Source organism: Geotrypetes seraphini, chromosome 15, assembly GCF_902459505.1.
Source record: "Geotrypetes seraphini chromosome 15, aGeoSer1.1, whole genome shotgun sequence".
Lineage (NCBI taxonomy): Eukaryota > Metazoa > Chordata > Amphibia > Gymnophiona > Dermophiidae > Geotrypetes > Geotrypetes seraphini.
In genome coordinates this window covers 6,260,239-6,277,234 of record NC_047098.1, presented here as the reverse complement: position 1 = coordinate 6,277,234, position 16,996 = coordinate 6,260,239, and the positions used below count along the sequence as shown (strand labels likewise).

At 45.0% G+C, this 16,996-nt stretch overlaps 1 protein-coding gene across 3 annotated transcripts in view; it reads left to right on the top strand.

Annotated features, from left to right (window-relative positions):
• Positions 1-16,996, top strand: part of TMEM269 (transmembrane protein 269) — a 36,475-nt gene extending 19,479 nt beyond the window's left edge. For all 3 annotated transcript variants that reach the window (XM_033921715.1, XM_033921714.1, XM_033921716.1), the window contains 6 exons: positions 2,646-2,745; positions 4,677-4,823; positions 8,635-8,732; positions 11,608-11,751; positions 13,772-13,972; positions 15,725-16,996. In XM_033921715.1, coding sequence (XP_033777606.1) covers positions 2,646-2,745; positions 4,677-4,823; positions 8,635-8,732; positions 11,608-11,751; positions 13,772-13,972; positions 15,725-15,843 — 809 coding nt within the window. In that variant the 3' untranslated portion in view covers positions 15,844-16,996. The remainder of the gene's footprint in view (positions 1-2,645; positions 2,746-4,676; positions 4,824-8,634; positions 8,733-11,607; positions 11,752-13,771; positions 13,973-15,724) is intronic.

The following is a 16,996-nucleotide window of genomic DNA, read 5'->3' as shown; positions in this document are numbered from 1 at the left end:
TGAGGCGACAGGGACAAATTTGTCCCCGTGTCATTTTCTAATCGGAACCCTTAGTGGCCCTCAAGGACTGCAGTTTGACACACTGGTTGGAGAATAATTTGAGGGGCGAAAAAGGCGGAGTGCTTCAGTGCTGTTCTTTCATGTGCACCCAACTGAAGCATAAACGGAGAAAAACGATGAATTCTCATAGTTGGTGCAGTTGCCAGACTCAATGGTTGTATTAATGAGCTTAAAAATGTATTAAAACACATAAAAACAAACTGTATTGCAATATTGGATTATGTCCACTGATATACAGTGCTTCCCTGCGAATTCGCGGTCGGCGGTTCGTAGCCCCGGTCATTCGCGGTATTTTCCGATTGTGAACCGCCAACCAGGAGAGGACAGCCGGAGCGCCGGCGAATGAAGGAAATCGCTCGCTCTACGCTCCGACCCGCCTCTTCCTGTACTAAAGTCAGGCCTCGCCAATCAGGAGCTGCTCTGACACGCAACTCCTGATTGGTAAGGCCCGACTTAGTACAGGAAGAGGCGGTTGGAGCGTACAGCGAGCGAATTTCCTTCATTCGCCGGCGCTCCGGCTGCTCTCTCCTGCTACCCTCTGCAGTCTCCCCGACGAAAAACCGTATTCACGGTTTTTCAAGATTTGCGGGGGTTCCTGGAACGGAACCCCCGCGAATATCGGGGGAAGTACTGTAATTCTTTGTTATAATATTGGATCAGACCCGACAAGGTCCGTGTTTCGGTTCGAAAAGCCTGCTTCTGGGGTACATTTACATAGTAACATAGTAACATAGTAGATGACGGCAGATAAAGACCCGAATGGTCCATCCAGTCTGCCCAACCTGATTCAATTTAAATTTTTTTTTTTTTCTTCTTAGCTATTTCTGGGCGAGAATCCAAAGCTTTTCCCGGTACTGTGCTTGGATTCCAACTGCCGAAATCTCTGTTAAGACTTACTCCAGCCCATCTACACCCTCCATCCAGGAGCTGGCAATCTTGGGACATCAAATCGCAAATGAGCAGAAGCCGTGTTGCTTGTTTCCCCGTTTTCATTGACAGGCTTTTAATCCTTTACGAATCCTCAAGGTCACCGAGATCAGCTCAGCAACACTTAATCCTCCATAGCCCCAGGTACGTTAGATAGATTGTCAGCCCACCGGGACAGATAGGGGAAATGCTTGAGTACCTGATTGTAAAACCGCTTAGATAACCTTGATAGGCGGTATATAAAATCCTAATAAACTTGAAACTTGATCTGACTATTCCCTCAATCCGACAGCTTTTCTACGCCAACACTATGGAACGCTCTTCCCCTTATCCTAAGGCAAGAAACTAGTTTACATAACTTTTAAAATACGTAAATCTTAAAACTTTTCTCTTCAAAGACGCCAATGAGATTTATGATTGATAATGAAACAACAACAACAAAAAAGCAAAAATCAAAGCTGTTGCTCCAGTCAACTCTCTTCCCTGATGTGTTTTTTTCCTGTACCGTTCCATTTTATTTTTAATTTTGTATCCTTACCCTTCTTCCCTTCGTTTCATTTTTTTGTCTAAATAATTACTTTTACCACCCCCCCTTCTACGAAACTGCGATAGCAGTTTTTAGCACGGTGAGCCGCGCCGTATGGCCCGCGCTGCTCCCGACGCTCATAGAGTCCCTATGAGCGTTGGGAGCAGCGGGGGCCATTCAGCACGGCTCTCTGCGCTTCAAATTGCTAACGCACTTTAATAGACGAGGGGGTTAGTTTTGTCCATTCTCCCGTTTTTTTAATTAATTATTTTTAACACAGTAAAGTTGTAAACCGCTTTGGAAAGTAAAAACGGTATATCAAGACATAATAAACTTGAAACTTAAATATCTGTATGACTGCTTATCTCAAAAGAGCCACTGTCTCGCCCTGTGTTAAATGTACCCTGAAGCAGGCTTTATGAGGCGAAACACGGACCGTGTCGGGTCTGATCCAACATTGTAACAGAATTATATCAGTGGGCATAACCCAGTATTGCAATACAGTTTGTTTCATGTGTTTTAATACATTTTTAAGTTCATTATGTCTTGTTGATGTGTACAGTTCCATCCCCACTCTTTCTGCGATTGTTTCTCGTGGGGATTTTTATTTTATTTTTGTTTTACCTGTATTAAATTTGCAGCAGCACCGTTTTATTGATTAAACTAACCCTGATATTGTTACCCAAATTTCAAAACAGTCAATTTTGAAAATTGCTGAAATTTTGAAACAATTTTGAAAATTGCTGAAATTTTGAAACAATTTTGAAACAGTCAATTTTGAAAATTGCTGAAATTTTGAAAAAGTCAATTTTGAAAATTGCTGAAATTTTGAAACAGTCAATTTTGAAATTTGCTGAAATTTTGCTGAAATTTTGAAACAGTCAATTTTGAAAATGCTGAGTAGCAGTCAGTTTTGGAAAACTGACAGTTACTCAGCAAAAGGTTTCCTAACATTTGGTATATGTTCAAGATATTTTGATGCACCCTGACCGTTGGTAACGTCAACCGTTGAGTCATTGACTGGCGTACAGTGGGGGGGGGGTTCTGGAAGACATACTTGAGAAGCGCACTGACTGGTTGGGCGTTTGTGATGGTGGCTTTTGTTTCCCTCTGACATGCTGTTTTCTTTCAGATGAAGGATCTCTTGAACTTGGCTGGCTTTGGAAACACGTCAAGGGCAGGGTGCAAAACACGCTAGTAGGAGACTTGACGCTTAACGTTTTCTCTAAAGAGTAGGCATCTAAGTATATAAGCACTAGACTTAAAGGAAGCCGGGGCGGGAGCGTTTAATTAAAAGCATGGCTTTGTTTTTCATTGTGAAGACAGTAATTGGGTGGATTTGGGCATATAATAGAAATGGTGAAATATTCATTTATTTTATGCATCTATTTTTTTTTTAAATATTTGCTATACGTTTATTTTCTTTATAGTAACTGTGGCAAATTGTTTTAAAATTGGGGGTTTTAAGCTCCTGTTGGCTGAGGTAATAGATGAACTCTCTACGCAGATTATTCATCACGCTAGAAACCACTCGGGACTCCTTTTACAAAGATGCGCACGCACCGGATTAGCGCACGCTAGCCGATAAACTACCACCTGCTCAAGCGGAGGCGGTACTAGCGTGCGTGGCATTTCACCTAACCTTTGTAAAAGGAGCCCTGAATCTTCAGCTTTCACTTTGCGTTGATTATCTTCCAAATTAGTCCATGTGTTTGCCTAGTTCCCCCTTATGACATTTTGAAAGAAACCACGCAAACGCTTGAGTAACCAACGTCAGTAACTAAAGTGAAACCTCTCCGATTGTAGACCCTTATGGCAGTGCCGTTTAAGAGAGGGAAAGTGAAACTTAGCAAAATTAAAATGACGTCAAGGTACCCTTTATCATTCAGTTTCTAAGCGCAGTCAAAATATTAATAATAATCGTTATGCAAAATGCGAGGCTGATTCCACTCTTCTCCTTCCCTGCAGAAGAAAATGATTTTTCTCTAGATCTCGGTGACTCAGGTTCCCAGATGCACAAATAATAGCATCAAAACATTAATCTTCCCGAAGGCTTCAAACCTAGCATTTGCCATGCATAGATTATAGCGTTGCATGAAGGTATATGAGAAGGAAGCGTTCGTAAAACCACTTTTGCAAAATCAGCAAACAGGAAGGAGAGCCAAGAAGACACTGGCCCCTCCGACGTCTACCAGAACATGGTAGCCGTTCTACTGGCTGGTAAACTGTATATACAACTGAGAATTACGCGTTTTCTTAGGATGAAAAATAGCCTGTTATCCCGTAACATAACATGGCAGACTGCAGACACAGCACCACCTACCACGAAGGCGTGAGCTCAGGCTGACCACGAAATAGGCCTCACACACAGGCATTCCAGGACTAATACAATGCAGTGTTATCTATCTTTTCACCTTTCCAAATAAAAATAACATCTATAAATTAACAGTGCCTATAGACCAATAAAATCAGAGCAAAACCATAAATAAACTAAAAACCAAAAGTATTTAAAAACGCTCTGTACAGAAACAACAAAATAATGTGACTTGTCCCATGAGTAATTAGCAGTCCCAGTTTTTTCAGTGCTGTCATATTGTCCAGTAGACTTTCTTATCTCCATAAGATAAATTCTCACAAAGGGGATTAGTGAGCTCTGCCCCTTCCAGGTCTCGGTGCCCATAGGAAGTTGTTGAAGATGGGCTATGCCATTACATGACAACAATGCGGAGGATTTGAAGTCTGTCATAACAGTGATTATCACTCCGAGTCATCGTGAGACTTGATCCCAGCCCAGGGCCATCTAGTCTGCTATGCTGTAGTAGAAATTGGGAAAACCCGTCCTGGATTAAAATCTCTGGACGCTGCTGCATTCTATGAAGTAACATCACAAGCGGCAAAAGTTCTCTTTTTACAACAAGTCGTAACAGCAGTAAAATTTCTTCTGCTTTTGAGATTTGATTGTAAAAAAATTAACGCCCAGAATCAGTTGAGGACAGACTTGAATTTGTACAATGCACTTGGACAGTTGCCCCATATCTCCCAAGAGCTGGAGGGCCAGAGCTCACTAACTCCCCTTTAAGTAGTAATAACCTGCATTTGGAAAGACCACCATAGGGTTCTCTCGCCTTTTCCCGTTCTCTTACTTTCTTCTCTCGGGTTCCAGGTGTGTTTCAGTACACCAAGAAGCTTTTTTTGAGCAAGCAGCTTGGACGTGCCCAAACCTGGAGTTTGCCCGTAAAAATGCTGCCAACACCTTATCTTTGGCCAATCTGCTCATGGGTCTTTCCTCCATCATCTGCAGCCTGAACGGGTAAGTACTGGAAACCAATACTGGAACATAAAGCAGGTTCCCTCACAGCTAGTGAAATGCTTATGACCTAGACTGGCCACTGTTTGGGTACAGGATGCTGGAAGATGGACATTACTCTGACTCAGTATGTTATATTTTATGTTCTCTCAGGGTTTCTGCAGCCGGCATCATGCTTGTTGAAGGTTTCCGAGTCTCTCCGCGTCTTGTCAAGTAAAACCAACGTTTCAGCCATCGTGCCGTGGCTTTCTTCAAGGAATGCTGTGAGGTCTGAAGCTTGTCTTTATATAGTAGGTTCTCGAACCCGATTGGTTGGGGCTTGAGGTAAATGAGGCAGAGACTTTTCTATTCTATGGGAAAAAGAGACCAACTGACTTTCCCACCAAAATTCAAATTGGTGACAAATGGTCTTTCCTGCCTCCTTCACCTCAACCAATCGGGTTTGAGGACCTGCTAGATAATAACAAACCGCAGACGTCACAGCACGATGGCTGGAACGTAGTTTCTGCCTGACAAGACACAATGAGACCTGGAAACCTGTGACAAGCATATTTTAAGCATATTCCAATTATTCCAAAAGCATCTGAAAATCTGACTTTTCTCCGAAATGTATAGCTATCTATTGAAAATGTAAAGCTAGCTATCCTCTTCATAACCTCTAATTTCTTATTATGTCCTGCCCTCATTTATTGAATTACCTGTAAACCGTGCCGAGCTCTTTATGGAGATGATGCGGGATTCAAACTTAAGGTTTAGTTTAGTTTCTCTTCCTCTCTCTCTTTTTTTTTTTCTCTCTCTATCTCTTCTTCTCTCTCTTTTTGCTCTCTCTTCTTCTCATTTTTCCCTCTCTCTCTCTCTTCCTCTCTGTTTTCTCTCTTTCTCTCTTCTTTTTTTCTCTCTTTTTCTTTCTCATTCTCATTAAAAGGCATCATGTATGCAGGTAAATTAGAGAAATCCCTTTTCTTCAAATTCACTGAGCTTTGGAATAACCTCCCTGCCCTGCTGCGGAACCTAGGCTCATTCCAGTTATTCCGAAAGCATCTGAAAACCTGGCTTTTCACAAAACGTAAAGCTATCTATTTAAAATGTAAAGCTAGCTATCCTCTTCATAACCTCTAATTTCTTATTATGTCCTTCCCTCATTTATTGAATTACCTGTAAACCGTGCCCAGCTCTATCTTTATGGAGATGATGCGGTAGACAAACTTAAGGTTTAGTTTAGTTTAAGTTGTTATAAATAGGCAGGCTTCTACAGTTATCTGGATTTGAATCCAAGAGAGTAAGAAGGGGATGGGAAAAGGAAGCTAAGATCAGAAGTGAGAGAGGGGGGTAGATAAAGTTGATGTCTGAGGAGTAGAGAGGGTTGAAGACCGGCTGGGGAGCAGTTTGTGGTAGGGCATGGATGGACAAGTTTGGATTGGGAGCAGAAGCGAAAGTGGTTGTAAGGAGGGGAGGGTTACCAGACATCTGGATTTCCTCGGACGTGTCCGGCGATCTGGACGGCTTTTCAGAACCCAACACTTTGTCCAGGTTTTGAAAAGCTTCCCGACAAAATCGCGTCGGGAAGGAGCATCCTCACATGCGCGGATGACATCATTGCATTGCATTGTGGATGCCAGCTGGGGGCGTGACAGAGGCGGATTTGGGCAGTCCTTGGGGCGTTGCCATGGGTCCGGATTTTCTTGAAGGAAAATCTGGTAACCCTAAGGGAGGGAGCAAAGCTGCCAAGGAGGCTGACTGTGGGAGAGTCAGGGTCTGCCCCCATTGCTCCACCCCCTGGCACAGCCGATTGGCAGCCAGAGGCAAAAGTAGGAAAGGCCTTTCTGAAATGTAATTTCATGCTGTGGCACAGGAAGACGGCTCAGCGGGAGACTGGGGCTGATTGACTGAAGGGTGGGAAAAGCCCCACAAAAGCAGGAGAGTTGGCAGGTCTGGGGAAGGGAAAAGAGACTGGTGTCCCCTAGTTCTTTTGTCCCCACTACAGGCTTTTTTCTTTCTGAATATTTAAATATAGGCTGGCAAGTTGAACCCTTGACCAGTTGGGCTGTTTTTTTGCTGGGGGGGGGGGGAGGAGGAGGAGGTGGTGGTAATCTGTGTAGAGTTCAGCACTCCCAATCGTGTTGATATGAACAGTATGAGTAAGTGAAGGCTAACTTCAAAGACATCTTTAAGTATAAATTTCAGGGGTGTCCCAACCTTTTGGCTTCCCTGGGCCGCATTGGCCGAAAAAATGTTTCTGGGGCTGCACAAATGCGTAAACGCTTGCAGCAAGACAGAGGAGGGAGACAACAAGACGGTAAACACCAGGGGGCAGCAGAGGAAAACACTGCATCGCCCTCGACTGGGGCCGCACAAATACTTCAGGGCCGCAGGTTGGACACCCCTGGTATAATTATTTTATTGAATTTTGAAAAAACAACATATAGTAACAGCAAGAAACCTGCACAGCTTTCCAACCACTAGATAGACACAACATTTTAAGGTTACTGAAACGTAGAGAGAGAAAAAGTTAGGGGGGGGGGCTTTGCTTATTATTGCCTCCTACATTGAGAGAAGCAACCTATGTCATAGAAACATGATGGCAGATAAAGGCCACATGGCCCCCGCAGTCACCATTATCCCACGTGCCTATCCCAGGCCCTTTTGATTTCAGACACAGTCTCTGTCTCCACCACCTCTTCCAGTGGCAGAGTAAGGGGGCGGCGGGGGGACGGTCTGCCATAGGTGCCATGTTGGTGGTGGCGCCAGCACCCCTCCGTCTCTTCCCACGCCCCCCCTTCCCCCGCACCTTTAGTTGTTCAGCACCACGAGCAACAACTTCAACGTGTTCCTCGCGACCGCGTCAGCTCTCCTGCTGACATCACTTCCAGGTGCCGCGCATAGGAAGAAGTGATGTTAGAGGGAGAGCCGCCGGGGTCGCGAGGCGTACGTTGAAATTGTTACGGCGGTGAACAACAGAGGTACAAAGGAAGGGGGGCGCGGGGGAGCAGGGAGGGGCGCCTCTCGCTAAGCCACTGCCTCCATCCTCCCTTTCCCTTCACTAATCCCAAAAGCTGAGAAGATTTTTATTACATCCCTGCGCCCCTCCTCCCTCACTAAATTTGAGAAGTGCAATAATTTTCAACTGCTGATCTACGAGATTAACCCAGAAGAGATCAAGGATGCATGTGGACTCTTTTGCAGATTGTAAAAGATCTTCTTTTCAGGGTAATGATAATAACGTGTTTTCTTTTGGATCACTGTATAACGTGACATAGATTTGCAATGAATGAGTTGTATATTTTGTAGGTAACTGGCTCCTCTATCATCCTTTTGTGATTTAGGAAGCTAAAGGGTTAATGACTTAGCTTTCTAGTGTGTGAAGGTGGCAGTAACTCTAAGCTCCTTCAGTAGGGTTATCAGAGGTCCGGGAAAACCCGGCTATGTCCTCTTTAAAGAAGACTGTCTAGAAGGATTTCCAAAACCCGGCAGTTTGTCCGTGTTTTGGAAGGCCCGGGGCCGCGTCTAGAGCGCCTCTGTGCATGCGTGGACATCAACACGATGATGTCACATGCAGCCCCCAAGCTCAGAGAAAGAGAACACGAAGTTCGAAGGGCAGGGCTTGTGGCAGAATGGGGCGGGGCCAGGTGTCCTCTCTTTTTTTTAAAAAAAGGAAATCTGGTATCCCTGTCTTTCAGAAAGGTCTAGGGTTTTACACCAGTAGCCTGCCTTCCTGTCTGGAAAAGGTCAAGGTTCATTTTGCTTCTTCCCTCTTAACAACCAGTTGCATGACGTTGCCAAGGAGGTCCTTTCTTAAAATGTTTCTTCCCTTCAGGCACCACTATGCAGCCTGCTGGTTATTGCTGATTGGTTTCCTGCTTGACCTGGCTGATGGAGCTGTTGCAAGGAGACTGAATGCATGCTCACCCCTGGGTAAGTCACCTGCTCTTGCATTGAAGGACCTTTTTTTGTCATTTGTCTTCTGAGGCAACAGCCTTGTAAAGTTTTTGTTAAAAGAGAGGGGTGGGAGTGCACAGCAGCTACTTGGGGGTCTTTTGATACAAACCCATTTATCTGTCGGATTTAGGATTACCAGATGAGTGGATTCACCAAGTCATGACATGTCCTCTTGTTAGAGGACTGTCCAGGTATCTGAACTGGAGGAAATTGTCCAGGTTTTGGACTCAGTCTAGCCCCCACCCCAGAGTCTGGTCTGGCTCTTGTTCCTAGTACCTTTGGCGCTGTAATTTAAAAACTTCAGGCAGTCGGCAGCTTTAGCGACGAGATCCTTCTGGTGTCGGCCTGTTTCGGAAGCCTTCACTCTGTAGTAGAGAGTTGCGCGGGGACAGAAATCCCACCCATCCCCGCCAAAGTCCCACCCGTTTCCGTGAGGAATCCCACCCGTCCCCGCGAGGAATCCCCTCCGTCCTCGCCCGTCCCCGTGAGGAATCCCCTAAGTCCCCGCCCGTCCCTATAAACTTCAGAAATAGTTATTTCATTTAATTATGCTACTGAATTAAAGGGTCTGGTAGAAACCCATTTAAAAATAAACAAAAAGACTTTATTAATTTGGAAATATTAATTGGGAAGAATACATACTTTGTAAACGGGTTTCTACCAGAGCCTCTTTTGTTTATAAATTTTTATCAACACAACTAATATACTACTTTATCCTGAAGCAAAAAAAAAAAAAGAAATAGAATTATTTTCCTACCTTTGTTGCCTGGTTTCTGCTTTCCTCATGTTCTCATTCAGTTCCTTCCATCCACTGTCTCTCTTCCTTCTGCGTCTTCCATTTGCTCTGTTACTGTGCCTCTCCCTTTATCCCCCCTTCCAAATTGGTCTGGCACCATCTTCTTCCCTCTGCTCCCCCCATAGTCTGGCATCTCTGTCTTCTTCCCTGCCAGCATCTTCTCCCCACTCTCTCTTCCCCATTTCCTTTCAACATCCTTCTCCCCCCCCCCCCCATCTTCCCCATGTCCTGTCAGCATCCTTCTCCCCCCTCTGTCTTCCCATGTCCTGTCAGCATCCTTCTCCCCCCTCTGTCTTCCCCATGTCCTTTCAGTGTCCTTCTCCCCCCTCTGTCTTCCCCATGTCCTTTCAGCGTCCTTCTCCACCCCTTTGTCTTCCCCATGTGCTTTCAGCGTCCTTCTCCCCCCCCGTCTTCCTCATGCCTGTCAGCGTCCTTCTCCCCCTTCTGTCTTCCACAAGTGCTTTCAGTGTCCTTCCCCCCCCCCCCGTCTTCCCCATGGGCTTTCAGCGTCCTTCTCCCCCCCTCCTTCTCTCCCGCCCCGGGTAGCAGCACAGCCGGCCAGGTCCCCTTACTTTTGTGGTGCTTCCCGACCGGACCGACAACAGCCCCGGTCTGACAAACCTCCCTGCCCTTAACCGCGAATCTAAATTTCCTTCTTACAACTGCTGTAAGAAGGTAATTTAGATTCGCGGTTAAGGGCAGGGAGGTTTATCGGACCGGGACTGTTGGCGGTCGGTCAGGGAAGCGCCACAAAAGTAAGGGGACCTGGCTGGCCGGCTGTGCTGCACCGGGGCGAACCGACCCCCTCCCTTGGTAGCCACTCGAGCCACGAGGCTACTCTCCTTCTCCTTACCTGCCCTGCCTGCAGCACAGAGCCGAACGGAAGCCTTCCCAACGTCGGCGCTGACGTGGGAGGGAGGGAGGGAGGGAGGGCTTTGTTTAAGCCCTCCCTCCCCTCCGACGTCAGCGCTGACGTCGGGAAGACTTCCGTTCGGCTCTGTGCTGCAAGCAGAGCAAGTAGGGAGAAAAGCCGCGCGACTTAGTACATCCAGCCCCGCAGGAACCCCGCGACCCTCGGAGGCGTCCCCACGGGATCCCCGCAACCTAGGGGGCGTCCCCACGGGATCCCCGTGACCCGAAGGGGGAACCCGCGGGATTCCCGTCGTCCCCGTTCCCGTGCAGCTCTCTACTCTGTAGCACTTTCTGTTCCCGTGTAGGTGAGACGCTGCACAGTGAAGACTTCCAGGGCAGACCAGCGGCAGAAGTTTTTAAATTACAGCGCCAGAGAAGCTACTAAGGAGAGGGGAGACTCACAAGAGCCAGGTTGCCCAGGTGGGGGCTGGAGAGAGAGAGAGGCTGTGTTGGGGGAGACTAGCGGAGGGTGGGGTGGGCTCTGTGAGTGGGACAGAGGATGTGGCATAGAGGAAGCGGGGGTAGGATCAAGCATTCTCTTTTTGAGTTTAGCAAATATGGTAAGCTTAGTCATACACACTTTTTTTTAAACAACCACAACATAATGTCCATTATTCATACCAAGCGGTCATCCCACCTTCTGATTTTTCTTTTACAATATTAATTATTGTGAGTAAGCCAATGTTCCTTTCATTCAGTATAAAAAAAAAGTGCAATTAATTATTTTGTCTGGTTCTATAGGTAACTGATTTATAAATGTATCCCATATTGCATCAAAAGCTCTCCTTTTGGTATGATTAAATGTCATGGGTCAATTATTTCCATCTCCAAAGACCAATCATGATACCAACTAGGCGTGGGAAGAAACAGCCTTAGGAATCAGAGTTTTGACACCTGGGCTACCTCAGTCTACCGTAATTAATCACTGCTTTGTTACAGTAAGTTTTAGTTTAGTTTAGATTGTGAATCAACAATTCAAAGCAGATTCTGATATTTTAGGAAGGGACGATATAAAGGCGGTATTAGCAAGTGATATATTCTTGCATCTGTGCAGGACTTGAAGGAGCCTCCTGCATATAAACTTGTGAGGTGTCGGGATCAGAGTTATTGATGCTGCAGTGTTTGTTTCCTTATGCTTTGTAGGAGCCAAACTTGATGACTTCGCTGACTTCACCTCTTTTGGCTTGGCTACGGCCTTGCTTCTTCAAGCTCATCAGTTGCTAGATGCTTGCCTGGTAATTGCGTACGTGTTGGCGGTCTTCACGCGGCTCTGCTTCTTTTGCAGTGGTAAGTTGGTGACGCTTCACTCCCCCAGTATAAGAAAAACACTCTAAGGCAGGGGTGTCCAACCTTTTGGCTTCACTGGGCCGCACTGGCTGAAAAAAAATGTTTCTGGGGGCCGCGCAAACGCTGCAGCGAGACAGAGGAGGGAGCCGGCAAGACGGTGAACACCAGGGGGCAGCAGAGGAAAACACTGCATTGCCTTCGACCGGGGCCATACAAAATACTTCACGGGGCCGCATGTGGCCCTCAGGCCACAGGTTAGACACCCCTGCTCTAAGGTGTACTCTGTAGGTTGAGGGTTTAGGAGGAAAAGATGAACGGATCCCCGAATGATGAAAGGTGATCTTTATTGCAATCATTAAAAACTATCCACGTTTCGCCCTAGAAAACGACGCATCGGGGGTAATATCCTAAAAAAATAAAAATCAAATAGCATCTGCCTAATTAAAAAAAGATGCAAAAACTGACAATACAATAAATTTAGTTGACAATAACAATGGAATCCCCCCTTTTATGAAGCCGTGTTAGGGTTTTTTTTTAAAATCGCAGGCCACAGTGGTAAAAGCTTCGATGCTCATAGGAATTCTGTGAGCGTCGGAGCTTTTACTGCTGCGGCTGGCGATTTAAAACCCCTAATGCGGCTTCATAAAAGGGAGGGGGGAAATGACATAAAGTGAGAAAGAGGAGCGTCAATATGTGTGTTAAACATGCCAGGAATAAAACTATGGATAGATTACACACCAACTGATAGAGTGCCAAAATCACACTCTCTACTAGAGCACGCCAATACTAGATTGAAGAAACATTCAAGTTTGACAGTGTGAACATGACTTAAAAATTTGGAAAAAATATACATTTCCTTCGAAAGACATTCAAATTAGAGAATGACATGGTGACAAAATTAATCACCGTTCCCATCCCCGCGGATAACCGCGGGAAACCATCTTCATGTCATTCTTTAAGGAGAGAGGGAAGAATCAGAGTATGAATGGCCACAACCACTGACCCGCAAGCTTTGCTTTGAAGAATGCTGGTGTAGAAGGACTGAGGTTGAAACAGACACTACAGAATGACAGTCTCTGGTATCCAGAGCAGATATTGTGATGTCATAATGCCTCATTCCACCAGTGCCTAAGAGCCAATCACATCAGTGATGTCACAATGGCTTCATTATCCTTGGCTCCCATAAGAATCAGAGTATGAATGGCCACAACCACTGACCCACAAGCTTTGCTCTGAAGAATGCTGGTGTAGAAGGACCGAGGTTGAAATAGACACTAGAAAATGACATGGGATTATTTCCCGCGGTTATCCGCGGGGATGGGGACGGTGATGAATTTTGTCACCGTGTCATTCTCTAAATTTCAAATTGCATCTCTTCATTAGTTCTTTCAAAATCAAACGTTCCTTAATTATCCTAATGTGTTATAGCATAAAATACCTAGACAGCTGACCCACTTCCCTCCTTCCCCTCTCTTGCCCTTTCTCCCCATTGTTCCCACATCCCTTAAGTTAACTCAACTTGTACCCCACTAATCTTCTGTAAACCGCATAGAACTTAACGGTATTGCGGTATATAAACTGTTATTATTATTATTATTATTACAAAAACAAGTGCATGGAAAATTCAGCTCAACACAGGGTGAAGGTGGCAACATTTATCTGGCTGGAAATTCTCTGGAGGGGTTTCCATCGAGAAAAATGGCATGTTTTGAAAACTAGAAGTAGAATTTTGTATGGGAATCTATGGGTTCGAGGGAGCCACTGGCATCAGCATTTTTCTGTAGCAGGGGTGTCAAAGTCCCTCCTCGAGGGCCGCAATCCATTCGGGTTTTCAGGATTTCCCCAATGAATATGCATGAGATCTATTAGCATACAATGAAAGCAGTGCATGCAGATAGATCTCATGCATAGTCATTGGAGGAAATCCTGAAAACTCAACTGGATTGCGGCCCTCGAGGAAGGACTTTGACACCCCTATTCTGTAGCTTACCATTTTGTGTTTCTCCCGGTTCATTTTCAGGAATCCCTTTTATGTACCGTGGGCTGCCGTGTACCTATGCCTCCTGCATCCTGGTATGCGCTTTCCTGTTGTCGAGTGGCAACCTCTTGATTCTGCGCATCACAGCTGTCGTCATGATCCTCTTCATGGTGGATCAGGGCTTTTATCCGCATGACAAAGTGTTAGAATCCCAGCTCTGGAAAAAGATGGTCTTTACAGGGGGTGAGTTGAAATACTCTCTCAAAATGATTTTCAGAGACCTGGTTGATATGAAGATCAGGCCAAGTCATGAAGGAGTAACGGAAGTGCATCAATATGGGTTTGAGCCTCAGAAGTGGCTCATTTTTCAATCCTCTGCTAAGTTGGAGATGTATTAGGAAGGTTTTGAGAGCAGCAGTTTGATTACTTTGAGACACATACAGCAATTAAAGCAGGAAGTGTGAGGTTACCTGCTTATTCCATTTTCTCAGGACAAGTTGATCAGGTCTGGTTTTACCGCATCTGCTTGTCTTGAAAATCTGGAACCAGTTGACAACAGTAGCTCACAAGGGTGTCTACCCAGAGGAGCATTTTGTAACAGGTGCTGCCTTCTGCATCCGGAGCGTGCATAAAGCCATACTGATTTTAAAATGACAAATATGCACGTACACGCCCATTTTCAAATAATCCCCAGGAAAATATGCACACAGATTTTATTCCTGCCCAGGTGCTTGTGATCTGAATGGACCACGGTCGGAAACAGGATGTTTATGTTTGTTAAAATCTTTCTATACCGCCTATAAAGCCAAAAAGGATTAAAGCGGTTTACATCACAACTTAATCATATTTAAGAAAGGAAAGGAAAGAAATTAACATTTCTAAAACATATAGTTAGCAGCAAGGAGGGACTCCGACGAGAATTCACGTTTCGCTATAAACTGTTTCAAGGAAAGTCCCCATTTAGATCAGCTTATAGCGAAACGTGAATTCTCGTCGGAGTCCCTCCTTGCTGCTAACTAAGATAAGTGCCACAGGCATATTATTAATCTTATAAGAGGTATGATTAAGATTTAAAATAGACCGATGAGGAAGCTTGCTACTATTAACTTGAATTTTACATAAAATAGAGAATTCAAGGGTAGCCCTGAGGTCTTTTGAAGAAAGGAAGATTTTGAATACATCTTTAATCTCTAAGTGTTTGATGAAGCATGGCATAAGAAGACTTAAGCTGTAAAATAGAATTGAATACTATGAGTTATGATGAGTGTTGCATGTTTTGGTGAATCAAGTCACTAGCTTCACTCGAGGATATTTGCTGATATATAATAGGAAAGAATACAATTTAAATTCTACTGTATACTATTTAAAACTATAAACGGAGACAGCCCAACCTACCTGAACGACCGCCTCATCCAAACCACCTCTACCAGGCATAGAAAAACACGCACCCCATTCACTTACCCCCCAATCAAAGAAGTAAAACGGAAAAAACTATACAACGGACTACTGGCCACTCAGGCAGCGAAGATAGACAACCAAGTCTCCAACCCCAGACTACAAGATGTTCAGAAAGGACATAAAAACTATACTCTTCAAGAAATCCCTTAATAAAGCTTAATACCATGATAAAGCTTAAGCCCCCTCTTACCATCCCCTCCCTAACCCCAGATCCTACTTTTCCCTCTCTTGGAAACCTTCTCTGATCTAACGTTGTAACCCTTCTTCCATAACTCTTTTTGTAATCCGCTTTGAACCGAAAGGTAATGGCGGAATAGAAATCTGTAATGTAATGTAATAATAGGCTAAATATATGGTGATTGCAAATCCATCTCATACATAGTCATTGTGGATGTCCTGAAAACCTGACCTGGCTCCGGCTCTCGAGGACCGGAATTGCCTACCCCTGCTTTAGATGAAAAGAAGTCCAGAAGTTTTATTTCTTTTATTTTCCCTAGAGCAGACTTCTAACCCGTGTGTCCTGCTTTTGTGTTGCAGGTGTCATGATGCTGTTATTTTCCTCATCCCGTCTGGCATGTCTGTACTATCTCCTCTGGGCCAGCTCCTACATCCTTTTCCCATTTGCCCTGTGGAGTGCTGTTCCTAAAATGCAGTAAATCATCGGGACTCATGGAGCAGACAGAGCAGCTTCTTTTCATCTTATGTTTCCTGTCAAAATCATGGCCTTTGACCAAATACAGTCTCACCTAGTGTACATTGTATTTTAAACACACTCTTTTGACACAAAATCGGCAGCATTTTCAGAGCGTGTCGGTAATCCTGGGAACCCTAGTCCAGGGGTGGACAACAAGGGCCGGAATCCAGTTGGGTTTTCAGGATTTCCTCCATGAATACGCATGAAATCTATTTGCATGCACTGCCTCCCATTGTATGCAAATGGATCTCATGCATATTCATGGGGGAAATCCTACAAACCCAACTGGATTCCGGCCCTCGTTGCCCACCTCTGCCCTTGTTTATGAAATTTCTCAGCATGTGTGACTATGCGTGACGTTATATTGCTGATTGCAGTGGTACGGCTGGAGGAGGTCGGTGGAATTGCTGTTCCCGACCACAGGAAGAATTACTGCACGCCGAATCTTAAGTGAGAGAAACTTCCCATTCAGACACAATAGATTTGACTGTTCTGCAGTATAGTAACTCGTTTAGGAAGGATAGGTTCCTAAGGGATTGGATGCCCTCTATTTTTACATCCACAGACTTATAGGGGCATTTTCAAAACGTCCAAGTGCTAATTTCGAAACTGTCTTTCTGGATGTCTTGTGGGGCACCATAGCCGTTGTGTGTCCAAGACTAAGGGGGGGAGGGGCGTGTTGGAGGCGTGTTCTGGGCAAGCTTAAACTTGGACGTCTTGTGGTAATAATCGAACCTTTCTCAAGACGTCCTTGACAAAACTTAGATGTTGTGAGCTAGACCTGATTTAAATGCGTCTAATTCTTAAGTAGCCTGGTGAGCGGGCTAGTGAGTCAGAGAGAGAAGGAGCCAGACCCAAAAGCCACTCTAACCACTACATTTATGGTGGAAAGTGTGAGCCCACCAAAACCCTACTCTACTGTCATATAGGTGCCACCTGCAGCCATAAGGGCTATTGGGGTGGTAGAGAGACGGGTATAGTATGGTTTATTTTGAGGGTTTTTTTGGGGGGGAGGAGGGGTTTGGAGGGCTCACCATATATTATAAGGGGGTTATGGTGGGATGTAAACCTGGCATCCTTTATGTGAAGTAGAGAATGACATGGAGACAAATTTT